The 18,801-nt window shown below is 34.1% G+C and overlaps 1 protein-coding gene across 2 annotated transcripts in view; it reads left to right on the top strand.

Moving 5' to 3' along the window:
- The window catches only part of LOC146540449 (uncharacterized), a 76,001-nt gene that overhangs the window by 40,658 nt on the left and 16,542 nt on the right, over positions 1 to 18,801 (top strand). For both annotated transcript variants that reach the window (XM_085199226.1, XM_085199218.1), the window contains 16 exons: positions 1,825 to 2,050; positions 11,627 to 11,872; positions 12,181 to 12,344; positions 12,949 to 13,024; positions 13,393 to 13,506; positions 14,049 to 14,268; positions 14,799 to 15,018; positions 15,493 to 15,766; positions 16,018 to 16,116; positions 16,329 to 16,445; positions 16,693 to 16,815; positions 17,148 to 17,353; positions 17,432 to 17,611; positions 17,858 to 18,002; positions 18,211 to 18,313; positions 18,590 to 18,726. In XM_085199226.1, coding sequence (XP_085055352.1) covers positions 1,825 to 2,050; positions 11,627 to 11,872; positions 12,181 to 12,344; positions 12,949 to 13,024; positions 13,393 to 13,506; positions 14,049 to 14,268; positions 14,799 to 15,018; positions 15,493 to 15,766; positions 16,018 to 16,116; positions 16,329 to 16,445; positions 16,693 to 16,815; positions 17,148 to 17,353; positions 17,432 to 17,611; positions 17,858 to 18,002; positions 18,211 to 18,313; positions 18,590 to 18,726 — 2,650 coding nt within the window. The remainder of the gene's footprint in view (positions 1 to 1,824; positions 2,051 to 11,626; positions 11,873 to 12,180; positions 12,345 to 12,948; positions 13,025 to 13,392; positions 13,507 to 14,048; positions 14,269 to 14,798; positions 15,019 to 15,492; positions 15,767 to 16,017; positions 16,117 to 16,328; positions 16,446 to 16,692; positions 16,816 to 17,147; positions 17,354 to 17,431; positions 17,612 to 17,857; positions 18,003 to 18,210; positions 18,314 to 18,589; positions 18,727 to 18,801) is intronic.

The following is an 18,801-nucleotide window of genomic DNA, read 5'->3' on the forward strand; positions in this document are numbered from 1 at the left end:
CTCGAGTGGGAATCGAAACGACAACCAGTTGCGATTGACCTCTTCATTTCTAATGAACATATAAGCATAATGAGATATTGCAATTTCGGCATACAAAACTTTAATATAATTTTGATTTCCCCATATAAAGCATATACTTATATACAAAGATTAATATTATTTGCATTCACCTGCCCATATCGTAAATCTTACTTCATTTCTTCCAAGTAACTGTCAGTGGGCATACAAATTCCATTAATCTACCCGGGGCTAGTATCATTAACCATCAATTCCGGGAGTTGGTTTAATAGTAAGACCACAGCTACGACAAACACGATTAGTACTTGTCAAATAAGCTTTAATAAAAGCTATAATATAAGCTCTTCACACGTATGTACTTACGTCGATTTATGTTTCTGGTAGGCTATTGTTTGCTTATATTTAAATATTATTCTACTGTTGTATTTGTGATTTCCACTCGAGAATTATTTTCATTTCTTCATTTGGTAGCAAAACGTAACACACTCAACACGAAATCTCGTAAAGATTATACGGAAAATGGGAAACATATTATTTCAACACCAGGTGACCAACTGACTACCCGATATGCGATGTAGTGACGACGTAAAATAAAAAATTATATTTTCTATCTATCTCTATTTTTCTCTTATGGTATATAGCAGAGTAGGCGAAGTAATTTAGTGTTAAGACACTCCTTTCCAATTTACTTTTAATCTATATTGTCGTCTTATTGTTATCTCATTTAAAAATTGTACCTTAAGTAAATATACAATTCTGATTACACAACTTCATTATAAATCTATATTTATGTAAAAATGTAACGTCGTGTCGCGAATATTATACTTTATAATAAGTATTTACTGCGAATTGATAACTAATTTAATATGAATACATAATTACTTCGCGATTACAGTGCTTTGCGAAGGTATTCAGTTTTCGTTTTTACATATAAATCGAGGGTCCCTAGGTAGAGTATGGAAAGTGAAAATTTACATTTTCTTAACTTGCTGTTTTGAGGCCGTCATGGCGCAGCGGCACAAGTGTGTGACTGTAACGCTACGATTGTGAGTTCGGTCCTCACTCGAGAAAGTGAAATAGTTATTTACGTTTATATTTCCATTTCTTCGCTCTGGTATCGAGGCAAATCCAGATCCAGAAGTCGGCAAAAGTGGGGAACGGAGTGTCCTAAGACTAGGTTCCCTCTGCCTTCCCTATTGTGTGCGGGATACAGCGTGAAGTGGATTTTTGAACTACTAACAAGAGTAATTTTCTATTCATTTAAAAAAACACATAAATAACTGAGATAATATAGTAAGTAGTTCGATAAAAACGTAGAAATTTTTCACTTTCGGTAATTTACCTACGGATTATTAAATTATTGACGACGTTTGTTCAACTTAATTGGTAGACTGTAATTTACATATATAAAGTGTCGATTAATATTAAATTTTCTCTTGTATGTAATAGAGTCGTTGGCTGCAGTAATTATATGTATATACGTAGAATGAACATACTTCATTACTTATACAGTTACTTTGTAACAAATTACTTGTACCTATCTGAATATAATCAATTACTTGTAATGTTATGTAACATGCGAAAAGTTTCAATCACTGATATTATTTAAAAAAATAAAGTATACAGAGGAAACGTAGAGTTAAGGCACTCCGTTCCCCACTTTCCGCTGAATTCTAGAGGCATTGGATGTTAAATGGCGGAATGCCTAGTATCACAGCGTTGAAAATAATGAATTTATTAATTATAATTTAAAAAAAAATATTCTTAATATTCCATATATATATAATAGCATAACTTTATGAATAGGGGCTCAGTGTTCAGCGCGTTATCGTCAGCTCACTGGGCGCTCAGTCAGCTCGACGCGGCCATCAACTATATGCAACAGGACCTGGCCGTTGCCAAGTCGCTCGGTGACACGGCGGGGGAGTGCAGGGCTCACGGGAACCTGGGCGCCGCGTACTTCAGCCAGGGCAGCTACAAGGACGCTCTGACCGCTCATAGATATCAGTTAGTGTTGGCTATGAAATGTAAGGTATGTCGTTTTTTTTACTAATATGGAAATAATATCTTTATATGGTTATTGTATTGATAATTTAAACAAGAAAAATCTATTTCAAATAGTAATTAAATTTAGTTGTCCATTCGTCGCGCACATATTTAATTCAAATTTGAGGTATATGCGATTTTCTTATGATGACATTATTAGAATTAGACCAAATTAAAATCTTAAATAAACTTTCAAATAACCATCAAAATCGGTTCCCCTATCCGAAAACCCTGCAGTAACAAACATAAAAAAAACAGTTTCACAAACCTTTCACAGAAGTCGGTTAAAAAGGAAAAACTCTATAAACGTTATATATCTTTGTAATATATTAAAGTAATTATATACAAATTGTATAGGTCCAGTATAATCTAGTCTATAATAGCGATTTGCCTTAACATAATGTACGTATATAATGGAAATATTTAAGTTGGCAGACCAATGCATCTTGATTCGTATCAAATATGCAGGTGTTTTTCAATCCAAGGCCAAGCTATTCAATTCAAATTTAGATAGTCGTTCTCTTGAATGGCCAGAGACCAGACCCACCGTCAGCTTAGACTTTAACGTGAATCGTTTTTTGGACAGACTCTTTGGTGTTTGAATCTAAGATATTTTTCCTATTTTAAATTATAGGTTAAGTAAGCACTGTCCATTTAATACTTACGTAAAAAAATACTTTTTTAGCGTAACGCTAAGGGAACCTAATGTTAAAAACCCAGATTGCACCCCCAACCTGCCGTTTACCTCCTTTATCTCACGATATTGTGTATTTATTACGTATTCTTATATTTCGAAAAACACAAAATAACACCCATGTCTAATTCACTTAGTCGCTAATATATAAGAATTTTTATTGTGTGATTTAGTCAAAGGTCTTTGAATAGCACAAACGAGTGTGAATTAGTAGCGCCTATTTAAACATAAAAGATTGTATTGCAATATACATTTGTGTATAAATCATTGATTTAGTTCCACAGAAAATTGATAATATAGGATCAAATAATAAAAACGCCAGTTGTTGTGGATTCGATTCCCACTCGAAAAAATTAAATATTTAATATTATAATAATACTCAATACTAAAGGCTTCAATTAAAGTACTCTATTTCATAAAAGTTATAGCTTTCGTCTAAATTACATTATTTGTTAACGACGACGTTAATGATGATGATCCGACGTGTTTAAATTGTATTTATAGCAGTAATACAAATAATATCACAACAAACAGTTAAAAAAAAATCAGCTTCACGCTGTATCCCGCACATAGCGGGGTAGGCAGAAGGAACCTAGTGTCAAGACACTCCGTTCCCCACTGACTGCCGAATTTTGGAGTTTAAAAGAAGATTCAAAAACTTAATTTTAATATTAAGTCTGTTAAATACAGAGTAAAGAAATACTCAATTTGTAAATATTTCACGCGGCTTCGCCCGCTTATGCTATTTATTATATTCGGCAAATTACACAAAATGTTTGCATACTAAAAATATAGCTTATATGCTAATCTGATAAATCAACTGTATTACTGTAAAATTTCATCTAAATCCATTTAGCAGTTATTGCATGAAAGTGAAACAAACATTCTTCCTCACAAATTCACATTTATATATATAAAATCGAAAGGTCACTCACTCATCACGAAATCTCAGAAACTACATGTGCAAGGAATCTGAAATTTTGCATAGGAGTTACTTATAGGACGTATGTGCTCGCTATGACGGGAATTTGCAATATTCGACTTCTAAGGGGTTGTTTTTGGGGTTGAAAGATTGTATGAAACTTCATTACTACAAATGCTAGGAGTCTCAAATTTGCGTGGACGTCACTTATTGGACGTAGGTACTCATGGAGACATATCATGGAGACAGAAATTAATAATAACGTAGTTCACGCAGGCGGGCGCGCCGCTAGTTTATAATATAAGCAGGATGTGCAATTTTCTTATATTTATTTATTTTTTTAAAACGTTCTACAGGATATTGAATTATAATAACACGATTTCAATTTCTATTTGAATAGGAATTAAATATAAATATTGTATTATTAAGATGCATAAAGTGGGCAGTAAAGCGATCCATAACATTACTTTTCTTACGATCGACGTAACAAGTGTTTTAACGTCTATGCCACTTGATGTTGTTATAAGCTAAAGTAAACATATTTATATTGCTTACTTACAGGAGGTAGAGTCCATTGTATTGTATTGCGAATTTTACAATAACATAATGTAAATATATAATTTTAAAATATTATAGGATGTTATGAGGCAGCCGTGGCCTGGGGGCATATGTGTGTGACTGTAACGCGACGGTTGTGAGTTCGATCCCCACTCGAAGGATAGAAATTGTCGCTCAGGTACCAAGATAAAAGCTTGGTACGTTTCAAATTCATATAAATAATTTAAATAAATAAATAAATAAAATTTATTAAGACGAAAGATAGAAGTAGCACAAAAACAATGAGAACGTTGACAAAGAACAACGACTACGTTAATAATTTCAAAAGAACAGATGAATATCAACGCCCACGTAGTTTAAGTGCAGATCGTTTACAGCTTTACTTTACATACATACAGCAGGGTAGGCAAAAGGAACCTAGTGTTAAGACACTCCGTACCCCACTTTCATTTCATTTCCTCATTTTTTGGTGTTGAGTGGCATAAATTAAATGGAAGCGTCAACACCGGGGTTTTACCAAGCCAACAGATATTTAAATATTAAAAGCAGTGACAGAAATAAATACAACAAAATTGAAAGTAATTAAAATATAATAGCAGTAGAAACATACAATTAATTTAATTAGAAAAACGTATTCTTATAAAAAATAAAAAAATTAAGTGGAAGATGCTAAATATTAAACAAACCTACATTTACCCACAAATTCTGATGCTGAAGTCACAAGCTCATGATTACTTTAAGTATCTCCACGAATTCCATATTTCAATACTGCATATTTAGTATTTACGTGGAATCCGCACAGCCGCCCGTGACCCCGAACGTGGTTATTCTTTATTAAGTTTACATAATTACAAACTGTGGTTTCTTTTGTAAGGACTTGAAGCAATTTCACAGAAATTCTTATTACATTTGTATGAAAAAGATAAAACATAATAAGCTGACAATAAAACAAGTCGATAATATTTTTCCTCTTCATAATAAATAATTGGAGAGCAGTCGTGGTGCAGGCACAAGTGTGTGACTCAACGCGACTGGTTGTCGGTTCGATTACCACTCTAGGGAATGAATTATTATTTAAAATATTTTTTAGCTCTGGCACCAAGAGAAAAATCCGTTGAATTCCGTTAGTCAACACGCAATGCCTCGGAAAATTTGGTGGAAAGTGGGGGACGGAGTGTCCCTCTGCCTACCTGCTTTATGCAGGATACATCGTGTAGCTGGTAAAAAAATAATTTTTAAAGACCATTGTAAAATTAGTATGGGTTATATTGCGGAATTTAGTACTCGTATTTAATCTTGATTCGAGTCAAGAAATGGACAGTAAAAGTAATTGACTTTACAATTAGCGATAAAATACGATTAAAAATACCTTCATAGAATATTACTCTTGAAATAAAACCGGTCGGGACCATAAAGCTGAGTGTATTCTCACTGATATTAAATTTACTTAAAGACATAAATTGCTTAAAATTTTGCAAATAAGCTGTAGGTATGTCACGTTTTTTATATTATAAAATATTAATTCATTCTATGACGTCATTGATAAATTACAGATTAAAAATTAAATAAAAAGCTTCCTGAAATTAAGTACAAAAAACCGGTTAAGTGCGAGTCGGACTCACCCACCGAGGCGTCTGTACCAATTGTAGGTCAACGAGAAGTACATGTTATAATTACAGAAGTCGGTTAAAAATTTATATAAGTTTTGCGGGCATATTATGGACTTATTTTGTATGATATGAATTACAAAAATAAGTTTGTAATGATTTTTTTCCAAATTTCATAGCTATAGGTCCTCGGGAAGTACCCAGTAGGTTTTATTTACGCTTTACGCATATTATGTAAGCTTGATTTTTTTGTGCTTCAAAGACCCCATATATCTGAATATTTGATATTAATTTCAGCTTAGTACCTCCACGCGATCTTGAGATCTTAACGGACGGACAAAGGGACGACAAAGTTATCCTACAAAGTTTTCTTTTTATATATGGACTCTAAAAATTATAATTATATTATTAAGAAATTCAATATTTATGCATATTTTAATTTGACATTTAGTCATTTAGTTCAATGTCTGTGACAGTGAATGCACTCTACGTAATTTGTACAAATTATTATTTGAAATTATTTTTACTATACTATATAAATTGAATGAGGATACAAAAAATATTTCACACATAATAATAATAATCATTAAAGTACGTACCCGAAGGTTCCCGGAATTCTGTAATAGAAACTTCAATTATACAAAGTAAGTTTTTTATCACACGCAAATTATGTTAAAACCTTTTTGCTAGGTAATTTACATATTCCAATTCGTGTAGCTTTATAAAAATTAATGTGGCCGATAGAGCATTTTTGTTTCAATAAAATTATTAAAATTATATAAATGTTAGTTAGTTGGTCAAAAATCTATTATTAAAATATATGATTTTTAATTATCATATACTGTATGCTGCATGGAGCAGGGTAGGCAAAGGGAACCTGGGAACCGTTCTTCATTTAGATACTTCCATTCCCTATATTCCGCCTAATTATTGAAGCATTGCGTGTTGAGTGGCGGAATTCATAACCACGCTTTGTCTCGCTACAAGAGCTAGAGATGCAAATATGAAATATTTAATTTCTCCAAACAGGAATCGAATCTACAATCGTCTCAAGTATGATAACACAAATTACAATTCAAAATTTTATTTACCTCTTATACTAATAATTCACTGTTTATAAAAAAACAATATTTAAAAGTAAAATAACTTTCTCTCAACATGTAAAATCGTTCTAAGAGCCAACGAACCAACATTTCATATTTGCTTTCTTAAAACCAATGACATTGGCAAACTCCACTGAAAATGATTATATCTAAACTGGGCACTATTTATCTATGTTATACGAAGGTCCAATACACAACCAAGCCAATATTTGACGTCCAATACTATATATACTAGTACGAACGAGTTGTGGCCGCAAATAGTAAAATCTTATTGGCCGCTTTGAAACGCCGGCGGACAATAATTTTAATTTGCAGTAACATTGCACTCTACTCTTTACTGGAGAGTTCACTGCAATGACTGTTATGGAGCCCTATACCTTTTTATATGGGCTTGCCTACATAAGAATTAACGTTTTATACAGGCACTCGATACAAGGATGCTAAATGAAAAAGCTTAGCGTGCGCCGCCTTAGACTGGTAATACCGGATTCGTATCTATCCCAGTGATAAGCCTGTCCAAAGAAATTACACACGAACTGACAACTTCACAATATATATATATATAAATATTTGGTATATTTAAATGTTAATATACTTACTCTACTGTAAAAGATAGGTTGTGGATTCGATGCCCGCTCGAAGAAATTGAATATTTAATATTTTTATGTCTTTCGCTCTGGTGTCGAGGAAAAGCGCGGCGTTGATTACCATTCATTACAATGCCAGAATTCAGCGGAAAGTGGGGAGCGGAGTGTCTTAACACTAGACTTCCTTTTCCTGCTATATGCGAGATACAGCGTGAAATTGAAACAAGACACTAAGTGCTATTTATAGAAATACCAAGATCGAAAACTGTAAATAGATACTTGTAGCTCGTAGTTTAAAAAGAACCAGAAACAATGCAACCAACATCCACATATGGAACAATCTGGAAAACAAATAGTCGTAAAAGTATTTATTTTATATGTTCCACGCCAATGGCCGTCGACAAAAACCTGGTGTTAACTTTAAATAACCGCGAAATTATAGCAAAAGTGGGAAGTTAATATACAGACCAGTTCAAGCATATTATTAGCGTTCAAACAGTATAACGAAACTTATTGAAAGATTTAAGAGGATTTTGATATATTTATAATAAATGTCGATAACTATCACTATATAATACCGGCATTCAATCTAGTGTTAAGATACTCTGTGTTCCCCACTTCATTGACGGAACTCAACGGTGCGCTTTGCCTCGACACTAAATAATAATTTAAATTATTAGTTTCATTTCCTCGAGTGGGAATTGAACCCATAACCAGTCGCGTTTACACTCACACTTTGTGCCTGCGCCACGACTGCCTTCAATATAATATATACCGTAATAAAAATATAATATATATTTTATTGTGAAATTTAAGACTAACATTTTCCCATGGAATGCATTGTTACAACTGGACCAAATTAAAAAAAATGGGACCACACGGGAAACACCAGTTTTCAAATAAAAAAAGAAACATCAAAATCGACTCAGTCGAAAGTTCTGAGGTAACAAACAAAAAAAAATACAATCGAATTAATAACCTGCTCCTTTCACAAAAATGGGTTAAAAAGATATGTAAACTTTGATCTGAATATACTTTTATTAAATTAGTGAATCAATTTTACATTTTTAAATATAAATTATTATAAAAAAAATACATTTAAAAATATAAAAAAAACACTCTTCCGAGGGCGGGACAAGGGTCCAAACCATTGGTGGCTAGGATAAAACTAAAAAAGTAAACTAAACTAAACTAAACTTTGATTATTATTAGAAACAAAATAGAATTGAATTTGATATACGAATCATTGAAAATATCTACACTCTATTAGGATTATACAGTACCAGTATGCAATACCTTAATATATTACAAGTATTTATAAAGACCTATTAAATATCACTTTCTTAGCTATCACGAACCCTAGCGAGCTCAACCGCGAATAATTTGACAGTAACATGTGAGGCCAGGCGGACGGGCTTCATTAACAAATGCCTAGAATAACCCGACTAGGCTGAAAGCAGGTGCTGTCTTTGAATCCCGTCAGAGATTAGAGGGATTTAATCTGAAGGGATTATATAATGCGTGCGTTTACACGCTGGCGTTAATTTGTGCGGTTAGTTCAGAGATGGCGGGATTGTGGTCTTGATATCATGGTAATCTGTCGACTTTTTTGATCTTGTTGGTTTGTTACTTTTCTTTTTATTTCACGCTGTATCCTGCATATAGCGGGGTAGGTTCTGTGGAAGACTTAAGTCAGGACACAGGTTCAACACGTGTAGTTTACTTATTATAATTATTAAATGGATTTAGTTATCAAGTAAAAGTTTTTTTAGATAATATCTGTTTATTTCTCAGTATAAATAATTTCGTGAAATATTTCACATACCAATTATACTATTTATTTGAAATAAATATTTTACCGTTAACTTCAAATGTAAACAACATTGAAAGTTAAAGGAGGTCAAAATCATAATTCTTAAGTGTTAGACGAATTTAGCAGCTATAAATAACGAACGTACACGCTATTAGTGTACTAGGAATCCTGTGACCATAAATGAATATTCATTTATATCTGTCCACGTGAAAGAAACCAGTTAGAAATAAAAATCATATTAGTGTAAGTAATACTAAAAGTTATTTTTTTTTTAATCAACTATACTTATTAAAAAATCGTAATACTGTTTCTCTGTGCATTTATTAAATTTAATTTCAATTTTCATTATTGTATTTTGGCAAGCTTCCCTTAACATTTAGTGAATGTTTTATTTAAATCGCTTAATAAACAAAAAATTAATACCATTTTAATGAATTCCACCAAATTGCTATAAATAACTGTTTTATTAAATTGGCTGAAACTTTACATTTCAATAGAGGTACAGAATATAAATATTGTATTTTAGATTAAAGTAATGTAGATTAGTAAATTAATATTTATATAACTCAAGCGGGCGAAGCCGTGAGCGGGTCCTTTATTTTAATTAAAGCAATTAATAAAATAAACTTACGAATATGTACTTAAAATACCTTACAAATAGCGTACATAATATGTACTATGTAGTATTCATAAGCTATTGTAACATAATTTTATAGAATTTAAAACAGATCTGAGTTCTCAGCGAGTAGTATACATTCCAGTAGAACGGGATTGATAACTTTACAAATAAACGAATATGCGGGAATTCAAGTAGCCAGCCTTATGTATGGCCGAAGTGATACCGCAATGTCTACAAATAATGCCAAGGGAATAATGGAGACAAAAGGAAGTATAATAATGCTTGATAAATCCACAACTCATTCCAGTGTTGTTACAAAAGCTCTCCGATGCAAGTATAGCGAACAATCGAATGAATCAGTTGATTCTGATTCACTCTGTATCCCGCACACAGCTACTCTCAAGTAAGGCAGAGAGAAACTAGTGATAAGACACTCCGTTCACCATTTCCGCCGAGTTTTGGCATTCTGTATAATGCCTCGACACTAGAGTTCAACTTCCCCGAATGGGGATCGAACCCACAACCAGTCGCGTTAACAGTCCATCACTAGTGCCGCTGCGCCACGAGTGGTCTCAACCACATAAAAGGTCCACGGAATGCTGTGATCTGACAGACAGACATTCGAGAGCACCACGACCCGACTCTATTATAGTTAAAATACATTCAAAGAGATCGAGTCAATATGTAAATCTCTGCGTTATCGTCTCATGTTGCACATACTTAATTAGCTAGATTGTTGCAAGGGCACAGCTCGGTAGGGCCGGAGTGGTCTTTAGATATCGATATCGATATTATCGAATTAAATCCATCGGTAATTAAGCGTCTTTTCGAAATAATTAAACAGATATTTGAGTGTGTTATCTTTAAAAAACAAGTAGCTTGTGTAAAGTGATATACCTAATTTTATTTTATTTTTATTATCTTCGTATTTTTGTGGCATAAAAAAACGTCTGTGGATGAGTCAACTTGTTCTCCATTTTTTCCAATTTAAAATATTTTGTAATAATACTTAAGTTTATATGTTAAAAATTTGGGAACCTCTACTTTACAAATGTAAATGTACCTACAGGTCTAATTTTAAAAACGCAAATTAATACTATCTACGATGTCTTCATTTTGTTAAATAATATGTTTATTTATAACAAAAATCGAAAAATTTGGCGGAAAGTGGGGAACAGAGTGTCTAAACACTCTTTACCTCGCTGTATGCGGGATACAGCATGAAACTGATAAATAAATAAAAATAAAAACCTATTACAAAATAAGCATACGTATAAAAAAAATTGTTAACAGTTAACAACTGTCTTATTTTTCTACTTCCCTTCCCATCACTATCTCATTTGGTCGAAACAAAGCCCCTATTGGCGGTCTGTCGTCGAATGTTCTTTCTTTCTTTCTTTTGTTTTGTCTTTTATTTCCTCGTTCAAAAGGATGCGATGCATTCTAATCATCTTTTATTTGTTTTTGTTTTTTCATTTAGAATATAAAGTCACTTTCGAAACAACATTAACTATATAACTCAGATATTTTAATAAGGTCCCCAGATAGCTGTATAATGTTTAACATCAAGACACTTTTCTATAACCAGTAATAATAAATTATTTCACATAAACACATAGTTCTATAGGGCCGATAATGACAAAATTGTTGTCCCTACAGGATACTCAAGCCGCAGCCGCCGCCCTAACCTCTCTAGGGCACGTCTATACTGCTATAGGTGATTACCCTAACGCGCTGGCCAGCCACAAGCAATGCGTGCAACTTGTCAAGCAAATGGGAGATCGGTTGCAAGAAGCGAGAGAGATAGGGAACGTTGGAGCTGTATATCTGGCTATGGGGGAGTTTGATTCTGCTGTGGACTGCCACACTCAGCACCTCAGGCTGGCTAGACGACTTGGTGATCAGGTACCGTTATATATAATAAGATATTATGTTAATAGTTTTTTCGAGGTCAGACGTGGTTCAAGGCAAATGTTTGTAAATACGACAGGTAGTGGGTTCGGTTCCTACTCGAGATAATGAAATATTTAATGTTTTCAATTACCCGCTATGGTATAGAGACAATATGCAATGCCTCCAGAATTAGGTTGAATGATGGGAGCCCACTTTTACGTCGAGACCACTATTATAAGATTGGAAATAAATATAGCTTTACTATAAAGTTTTGACATCTCATTTGCTTTTTTCTCTAATACGATTAACGCTTTTTGCAGGTGGAAGAGGCAAGAGCATATTCTAACCTCGGTTCGTCCTATCACTACAGACGAAATTTCCCACAAGCTATAACTTATCATGAAAATGTATTAAGAATAGCTCAAAACTTAGGCGATAGAGCGATCGAAGCTAGAGCGCATGCAGGCTTAGGACATGCTGCGAGGTAAGTAAAAATTATAATATATTTTATATACATATTAAGTTACAATAATTTATAATTATAATAGAATTTTGTAAGAATATTTTTTTAATGGCATTTAATGATGCCCGAAAAGAACGAAAAACAATGTTTTTTTTTAATTTTTATCTGTTTGCCTGTGCGTTTGTTCACGCTATTCTGAGAAGCGGTTCAAACGATTTAATTGTAGTTTCACTATTGTTTGTTGGTAAGCTCCCCTTAACACTTGTCACTTGTTATATTTCAAACTATTTTTAAACAAAAAAGTTACATCATTTTAAAGAATGGTGTTCGGCAAAAATTTCTATAAATAACTGATTTGTTGAATTGGTTGAAAATTTACTTTTCAATATAGATATAGATATTGTTTTTAATATGATATTATTATTAGAAACCAAAAGTAATTTAGATTAATAAATTAATATTTATGTCGTGCAAGCGGATAAAGACACAAGAGGACAGCTAGTATGAAATAAATATATATGTATTATATATTATAGTAGTATTTTAAGAATATATTATTATGAACCATTCCTAATATACCATACATATTAGATATCCACATTTATAAAATATTTTTGTTATAAAGATGCGCGGGGGACTACGCTCAAGCAAAGAAGTGGCATGAGAGGCAGCTAGACGTTGCATTAGCGGCTAGAGATAAGGTTTGTAATTTGTATTATATTCAAATTACACTTCTTTCAAGAACAAGGGAATAAACGTCGCAGGTTGTGGATTCGATTCTCACTCGAGGAAATGGAATATTTAATATTTTCATTTCTTCACTCTGATGTAGAGTTGAATGCCACCAATCAACACAAAATGTCTTCAGAATTTGGCAGAAAGTGGGGACCGGAGAGTCTTAGCATTAGGGTCCCTCTGCCCTCCCTGCTACATGCAGGATACAGCGCGAAATTAAAAAATAATTAACATATTAATTGCAAATTCATATTTAGTATAAAATTAAGTTTTATTTCCTATCTTTTATAACATTATCAGAATTGAAACATACCCTCTTATATGATAATCAAAGGTCGGCGAAGGTCGCGCCTGCTCGAACCTAGGCATCGTGTACCAATTACTGGGGGAACATGACGCTGCGCTGAAACTACATCAGGCACATCTGTCCATCGCGAGGCAACTGCAAGTAAGCTTAAAAATTAGTATATAAGGTTCCTTTTTTTAAGTAAATACTTTATATTTTAATATTTTTAACATTTTTTAAAGTGATATTCCACACTTAAAAAAGAAACGAAAGAACAAAGAAAAATTTATAAAAGTTCCGCTATGTTAAATTTTTTATACGTTTCTAAGAAAAGTAAGGAATTCAAATTTTGCGTTATATCTATGTTGTGATGATAAATTTTGATTCTTTTTATTTAAACGATTACACTAACAAAAACATCGTGTGACTATAAATGCGACGGGTTGTAAGTTCGATTCCCACTCTAGGAAAGGAAATATTTAATATTTTTATTTCTTCATTCTGGTGTCGAGCACGAATATGCAATGCCTCAGAAATCGGTGAAAAGTGGGGATTGGAGTTTCTTAAGACTAGGCTCCCTCGACCTGCCTTGCAACACGCACTAATTTAAAAAAGAAATTACATACTAAATATGGTATATTTTTAGTAAAAACGAACTTATAAACATTATTTGAATTCACAACTCAAGAAACAATACGTTACAGGATAAAGCGGGCATGGGCAGAGCATACGGCAACATAGGTAACGCGTACTCTGCAGCAGGTTTCTATGAACAAGCCATCAAATACCATAAACAAGAGTTAACGATATCCAAAGAAGTCCACGATAGGAGTTCTGAAGCATCAACTCATGGGAACTTGGCAGTGGCGTACCAGGCGCTTGGTGCTCATGATATGGCGTTGTTTCATTATAGAGCACATTTGGGTAAGTTTTTTTATATGAATAATATTTTTGTATGTAATATATACACACTAAGGTCGTCGGTCCACCTGGTTGGAGGGCGGCCTGTGCGGGAATCCACTGGATTCAAAGGGCGCAGGACCGGACGGAGTGGCGAGAATTAGGGGAGGCCTATGTCCAGCAGTGGACGTTAAAAGGCTGATGAATGAATGAATATACACACACTTTAAGTAGGTACACTAGATTATAAAATATATTCTTTCAGTTAAATGATTTGTTTGTTCGCAATGCGAAAGCCTTCTTTTGATCAAAATTTAACTTTTTCTAACAATCTAGATGTTTGACACGAGTGGAATAATACTCTCAATATTAAATTTTGTAATATTATTTTAGAATATTTTGTAATAATAGGAATAAAAATTGTTTTTTATTCCTATTATTTTTTCTTAATCGAACCTATAACTTCCTTGTTAATAATACCACGTTTAGGAGCACCGCGCCATGACTGCCTCATTTCAGGATATTATTAATAAAGACACTGTTATTTAATTCAGGCATAGCCCGCGAACTGAAAGATGCAGCCGGAGAAGCCTGCGCTCTCCTCAACCTTGGCAACTGTCTTTCCTCACGAGGAGAATTCTCTCAAGCCGTGCCTTACTACGAACAACATTTGATGCTATCTCAGGAACTCGGTGACGTCATTGCTGAAGCTAAGGCGTGCCATTTTCTTGGTTATGCTCATTATTGTTTAGGAAATTATAAAGAAGCTGTCAGGTAATATTTACTTTTAATATATTTTTTTATGTTTTGTTAGATTTTAATAGTAAGTCAATCATACTTGTATTATAAATGTGAATGTACGCTTTAACACCAAAACTACTTAACCTATTACCATGATACTCTGTACACAGATCCTTATAGGTATCAAAGAGGACATAGGATATTTAAAAAGCGATAAAAAAACTTGGCTAAAATATAAAAATAAGTTTAAGTGAGCGAAGCCGCGAGCGGATGCCTAGTATAATAAAATACATGTAGTTTAAATTTACAATGTTAAAGGCAATTATATTTTGTTGTTGCCTTTTAAAAATATATCAAACCGAGATTGCTTCTGAGTATCTTATTTTTACCATTTAATTATTCTCAATTTAAATAAGTTTCTCAAATTAAATTGAGATCACGTCCTAAAATTAAAATAAAAGAATAATCATCATTCTAATTTACCAAACCATTGTTTTATTTTTTCAGATATTACGACCAAGATCTTTCCTTAGCAAAGGATTTACAAGACAAAATGAACATGGGTCGAGCATATTGCAACTTAGGTCTTGCACATATGGCGTTAGGCAACCTGGAAACGGCTTTAGAGTGCCAAAAATATTTCCTAGCAATAGCTCATATGACACAACATTTACAAGGAAAATTCAGAGCGTTAGGCAATATAGGTGATGTTCTGATCAAAATGGGGGACGTGGAAGAGGCGGTTAAAATGTTTCAACGGCAGCTCGGTTTTGCAAGACAGGTAAAATATAATTTTTAAATTTCTTTATTATTTTCAGTATATATGATATTTTTTTCTAAATTTTCCATCCTCTCCCTACTGATTAGAAATGAGTCGTAAACGGAAAATTATATCACAAATTTCTTCCTTTCATGGAGACTTCTTTTGAAACACATTTAATGTAATAATAATAATTTGCTGTGTAGAAATTTTTAATCTACAATAAATAAAAATGAATAGAAACTAATGCAATTTAATTAACATCATTAAAGGCACGAGATCGGTCATTAGAGGCAGCAGCTTGTGGTGCTCTGGGACTCGCGAGGAGGCTCCAGAGGAGGTTAGATGCCGCATTGGGACATCATACTCAGGTAGCTATAAAACTATGTAGTGGAAATCTATATTAATAATAATTTATAAAATATAATAAAATAAGTTATTTGATTTTGTTCTTTTATTTTATTTTTTGTAATTTTTTTTATTTATTGTGAATTTTAGGCGAAATTGAAAGATCAAAATAAATTTGGGCTAAGTCACTTTCTATCGCCACATACCATATTTTTTAAGTTTGTCCATTTCTCAGGAACTAACTCTTCGACAAGAAGCCGGTGACGCGGCAGGAGAAGCTCGGGCGCATTCCCACTTGGGCGCCGTCCACATGGCCTTGGGTCATTATTCACATGCTGCTAGATGTTATAGGGTTGGTTTTGTTGATTTTATCTGGGTTATTTTGGTTTTTCCCGACTGCTTGAAGGGTTATTAAATTATTTGTTTAATTAATCTGTATCGTAACTTTAGTTTTATATTTGTTTTAGATTTTTTTTATTGCTTGAAATTGTTAAAGAATGTAATACCTAATATCTCTCTTTTGATTACTTCCATAATGTCTAATAAAATTATTAAATTAAACAAAACATAAATTGACTTAAAACATTTTTATATCTTAGGAACAATTGGAACGAGCTCAAGAGTTACAAGACTGCGCGCTCGAAGCTCAAGCGTATGGTAACTTAGGAATCGCTAAACTCAATATGGGACATTATGAGGATGCTATTGGATATTTAGAACAGGTTAATATTAAATATATTATAAAATAGAAAATAAATAAAACTATTTACATTTCTTTTTCATACTCATACTATACATTCTTTTGTAGTGAATACTTGAGTAGACAGAGAGAACGTGTCTAATGTCAAGACAAACTGTTTTCTGTTTAAACTTAAAACATATTGTGTCAAGTAACGGAACTTAACGCCGCAGTTAATCGTAACACAGCACGAAAATAAAAATAATTCATTCCATCAAGCTGCGGTGCCTGTCTGGCTGTATATATAACAACTTAATAAAAAATATCTACCCAATAATAGTACAAACATTAAACTAAAAATACCTTTTTCTCCAGCAACTAGCAATACTAGAACGTGTAAACACACCGACATGCCAACTAGACAAGGCGAGAGCGCTTGGCTCACTTGGCGACTGTTACGACGCACTTGGCGATCCGGACGAAGCCGCCAAGTATCACGAACAACACTTGGCGGCTGCTCTGAAATTGGACAATGCTAGAGAACAGGAGAGAGCTTATAGAGGACTTGGATTGAGTCATAAGTAAGGATTTTTTTTAAGTTTATATAATTACGAGTACGTGGAGCGACCATTTCTCATTACAAAACATATAATTTCCAGATCGGTAGGCAACCTCCAACAAGCATTAGTCTGCTTGGAGAAGCGTCTCGTGGTGTCGCACGAACTGGGCGTGCCCGAGGCGAAGGCGCAAGCGTACGGAGAGCTGGGCGCGCTGCATATAGCACTCAACAACTTGGAGCAGGCCGTGTCTTGTTTGGAACACCAGAAGACTATTACTAAGTGAGTGTGTCTTTCGGAAAGTGGGGAACGGAGTGTCTTAACACTACGTTCCCTCTGCCTACTCTGCTGTGTGCAGGATACAGCGTAAAGCTTAAAAACTTTTTGAAATATAAAAGACTGAGTGATGATCTTAACGCCGCGCTTACCAGAGCGAACAAATAAAAAAGTTATATATAATACTTTTGTATAAATAAATAGCTTCCCTTACTTCGCTTATTTAATATCACAATCAATCCCCACAAACAGAGAACTAAACAATCAAATAATGGAGTCCGAAGCGTGCCACTCACTCGGCGTCGCGCACCACGCGCTCGGCGACCACGCCGCCGCCGTGCGACACCACCGCGCCGAGCTCGAGCTGGCGCACAGACTGGGGCTTACTCATCTTCAGGTGTGGTATAAGATAGTGGTAGGGTTAAGTGTTATTAGGGATTGAGTTGCAGTTGGTGAGGCTTAAGCTGCGGCTTAATTTTATATACATTCGTTTCTAAGATTTTTAGTTATACCTTTAATTTGAAGAAATTATTTCGTTTTTATCCTGATATACTTGCTCACAATTACCTGTAGGTCGGGTATATAATCTCTACATTTGTAAGCAGGCGCGTGCGTGCGGCGGTCTGGGCGCGGCGCACGCGGCGCTGGGCGCGCATGCGGAGGCTGCGCGCTGGCACGAGTCCCGCCTGCGACACGCCACTGCCTCTGGTATGTATCAGTCGACGGAGTGTTTTACTATTTAATACTTTAAAGACAAAACAACTACACAATAGTTAATATAGATTATTAATATGTCAATAAAATACATTAATTAATTTATTTAGTACCATTCGCAATTTGCCAAAGGACAAAGACTCCCAGACTCTTTCTGTAGAGAGATTCGATTAGACATAATGTCTCGAAATCGAACAGAAAACTAAGAACAGAATGTCTTAAAATATATATATGGCATAAAGCGTGAAGCTAAAAAAATATTTCTACTAGGTGACACACGAGGCCGTGCCAACGCTCTCGCGGACCTCGGGCGGGCGCACCTCGCCATGGGCGCTTGCGGCAGCGCCGTGTCGTACTTGCGACAGGCGCTGGCCGCTACTGAAGGGCTGGCTGATATTGATGAAGAGGTATTTTTTAAAATTAGAAAGCATATTATGATTTTTTTTGTTTGTGTCCATAATTATTTCTTAAATGTAAAGTTA

The sequence above is a fragment of the Heliconius melpomene genome, chromosome 2, assembly GCF_056956725.1.
Source record: "Heliconius melpomene rosina isolate 202511_hmr_F chromosome 2, ASM5695672v1, whole genome shotgun sequence".
NCBI classification, from domain to species: Eukaryota; Metazoa; Arthropoda; class Insecta; order Lepidoptera; family Nymphalidae; genus Heliconius; species Heliconius melpomene.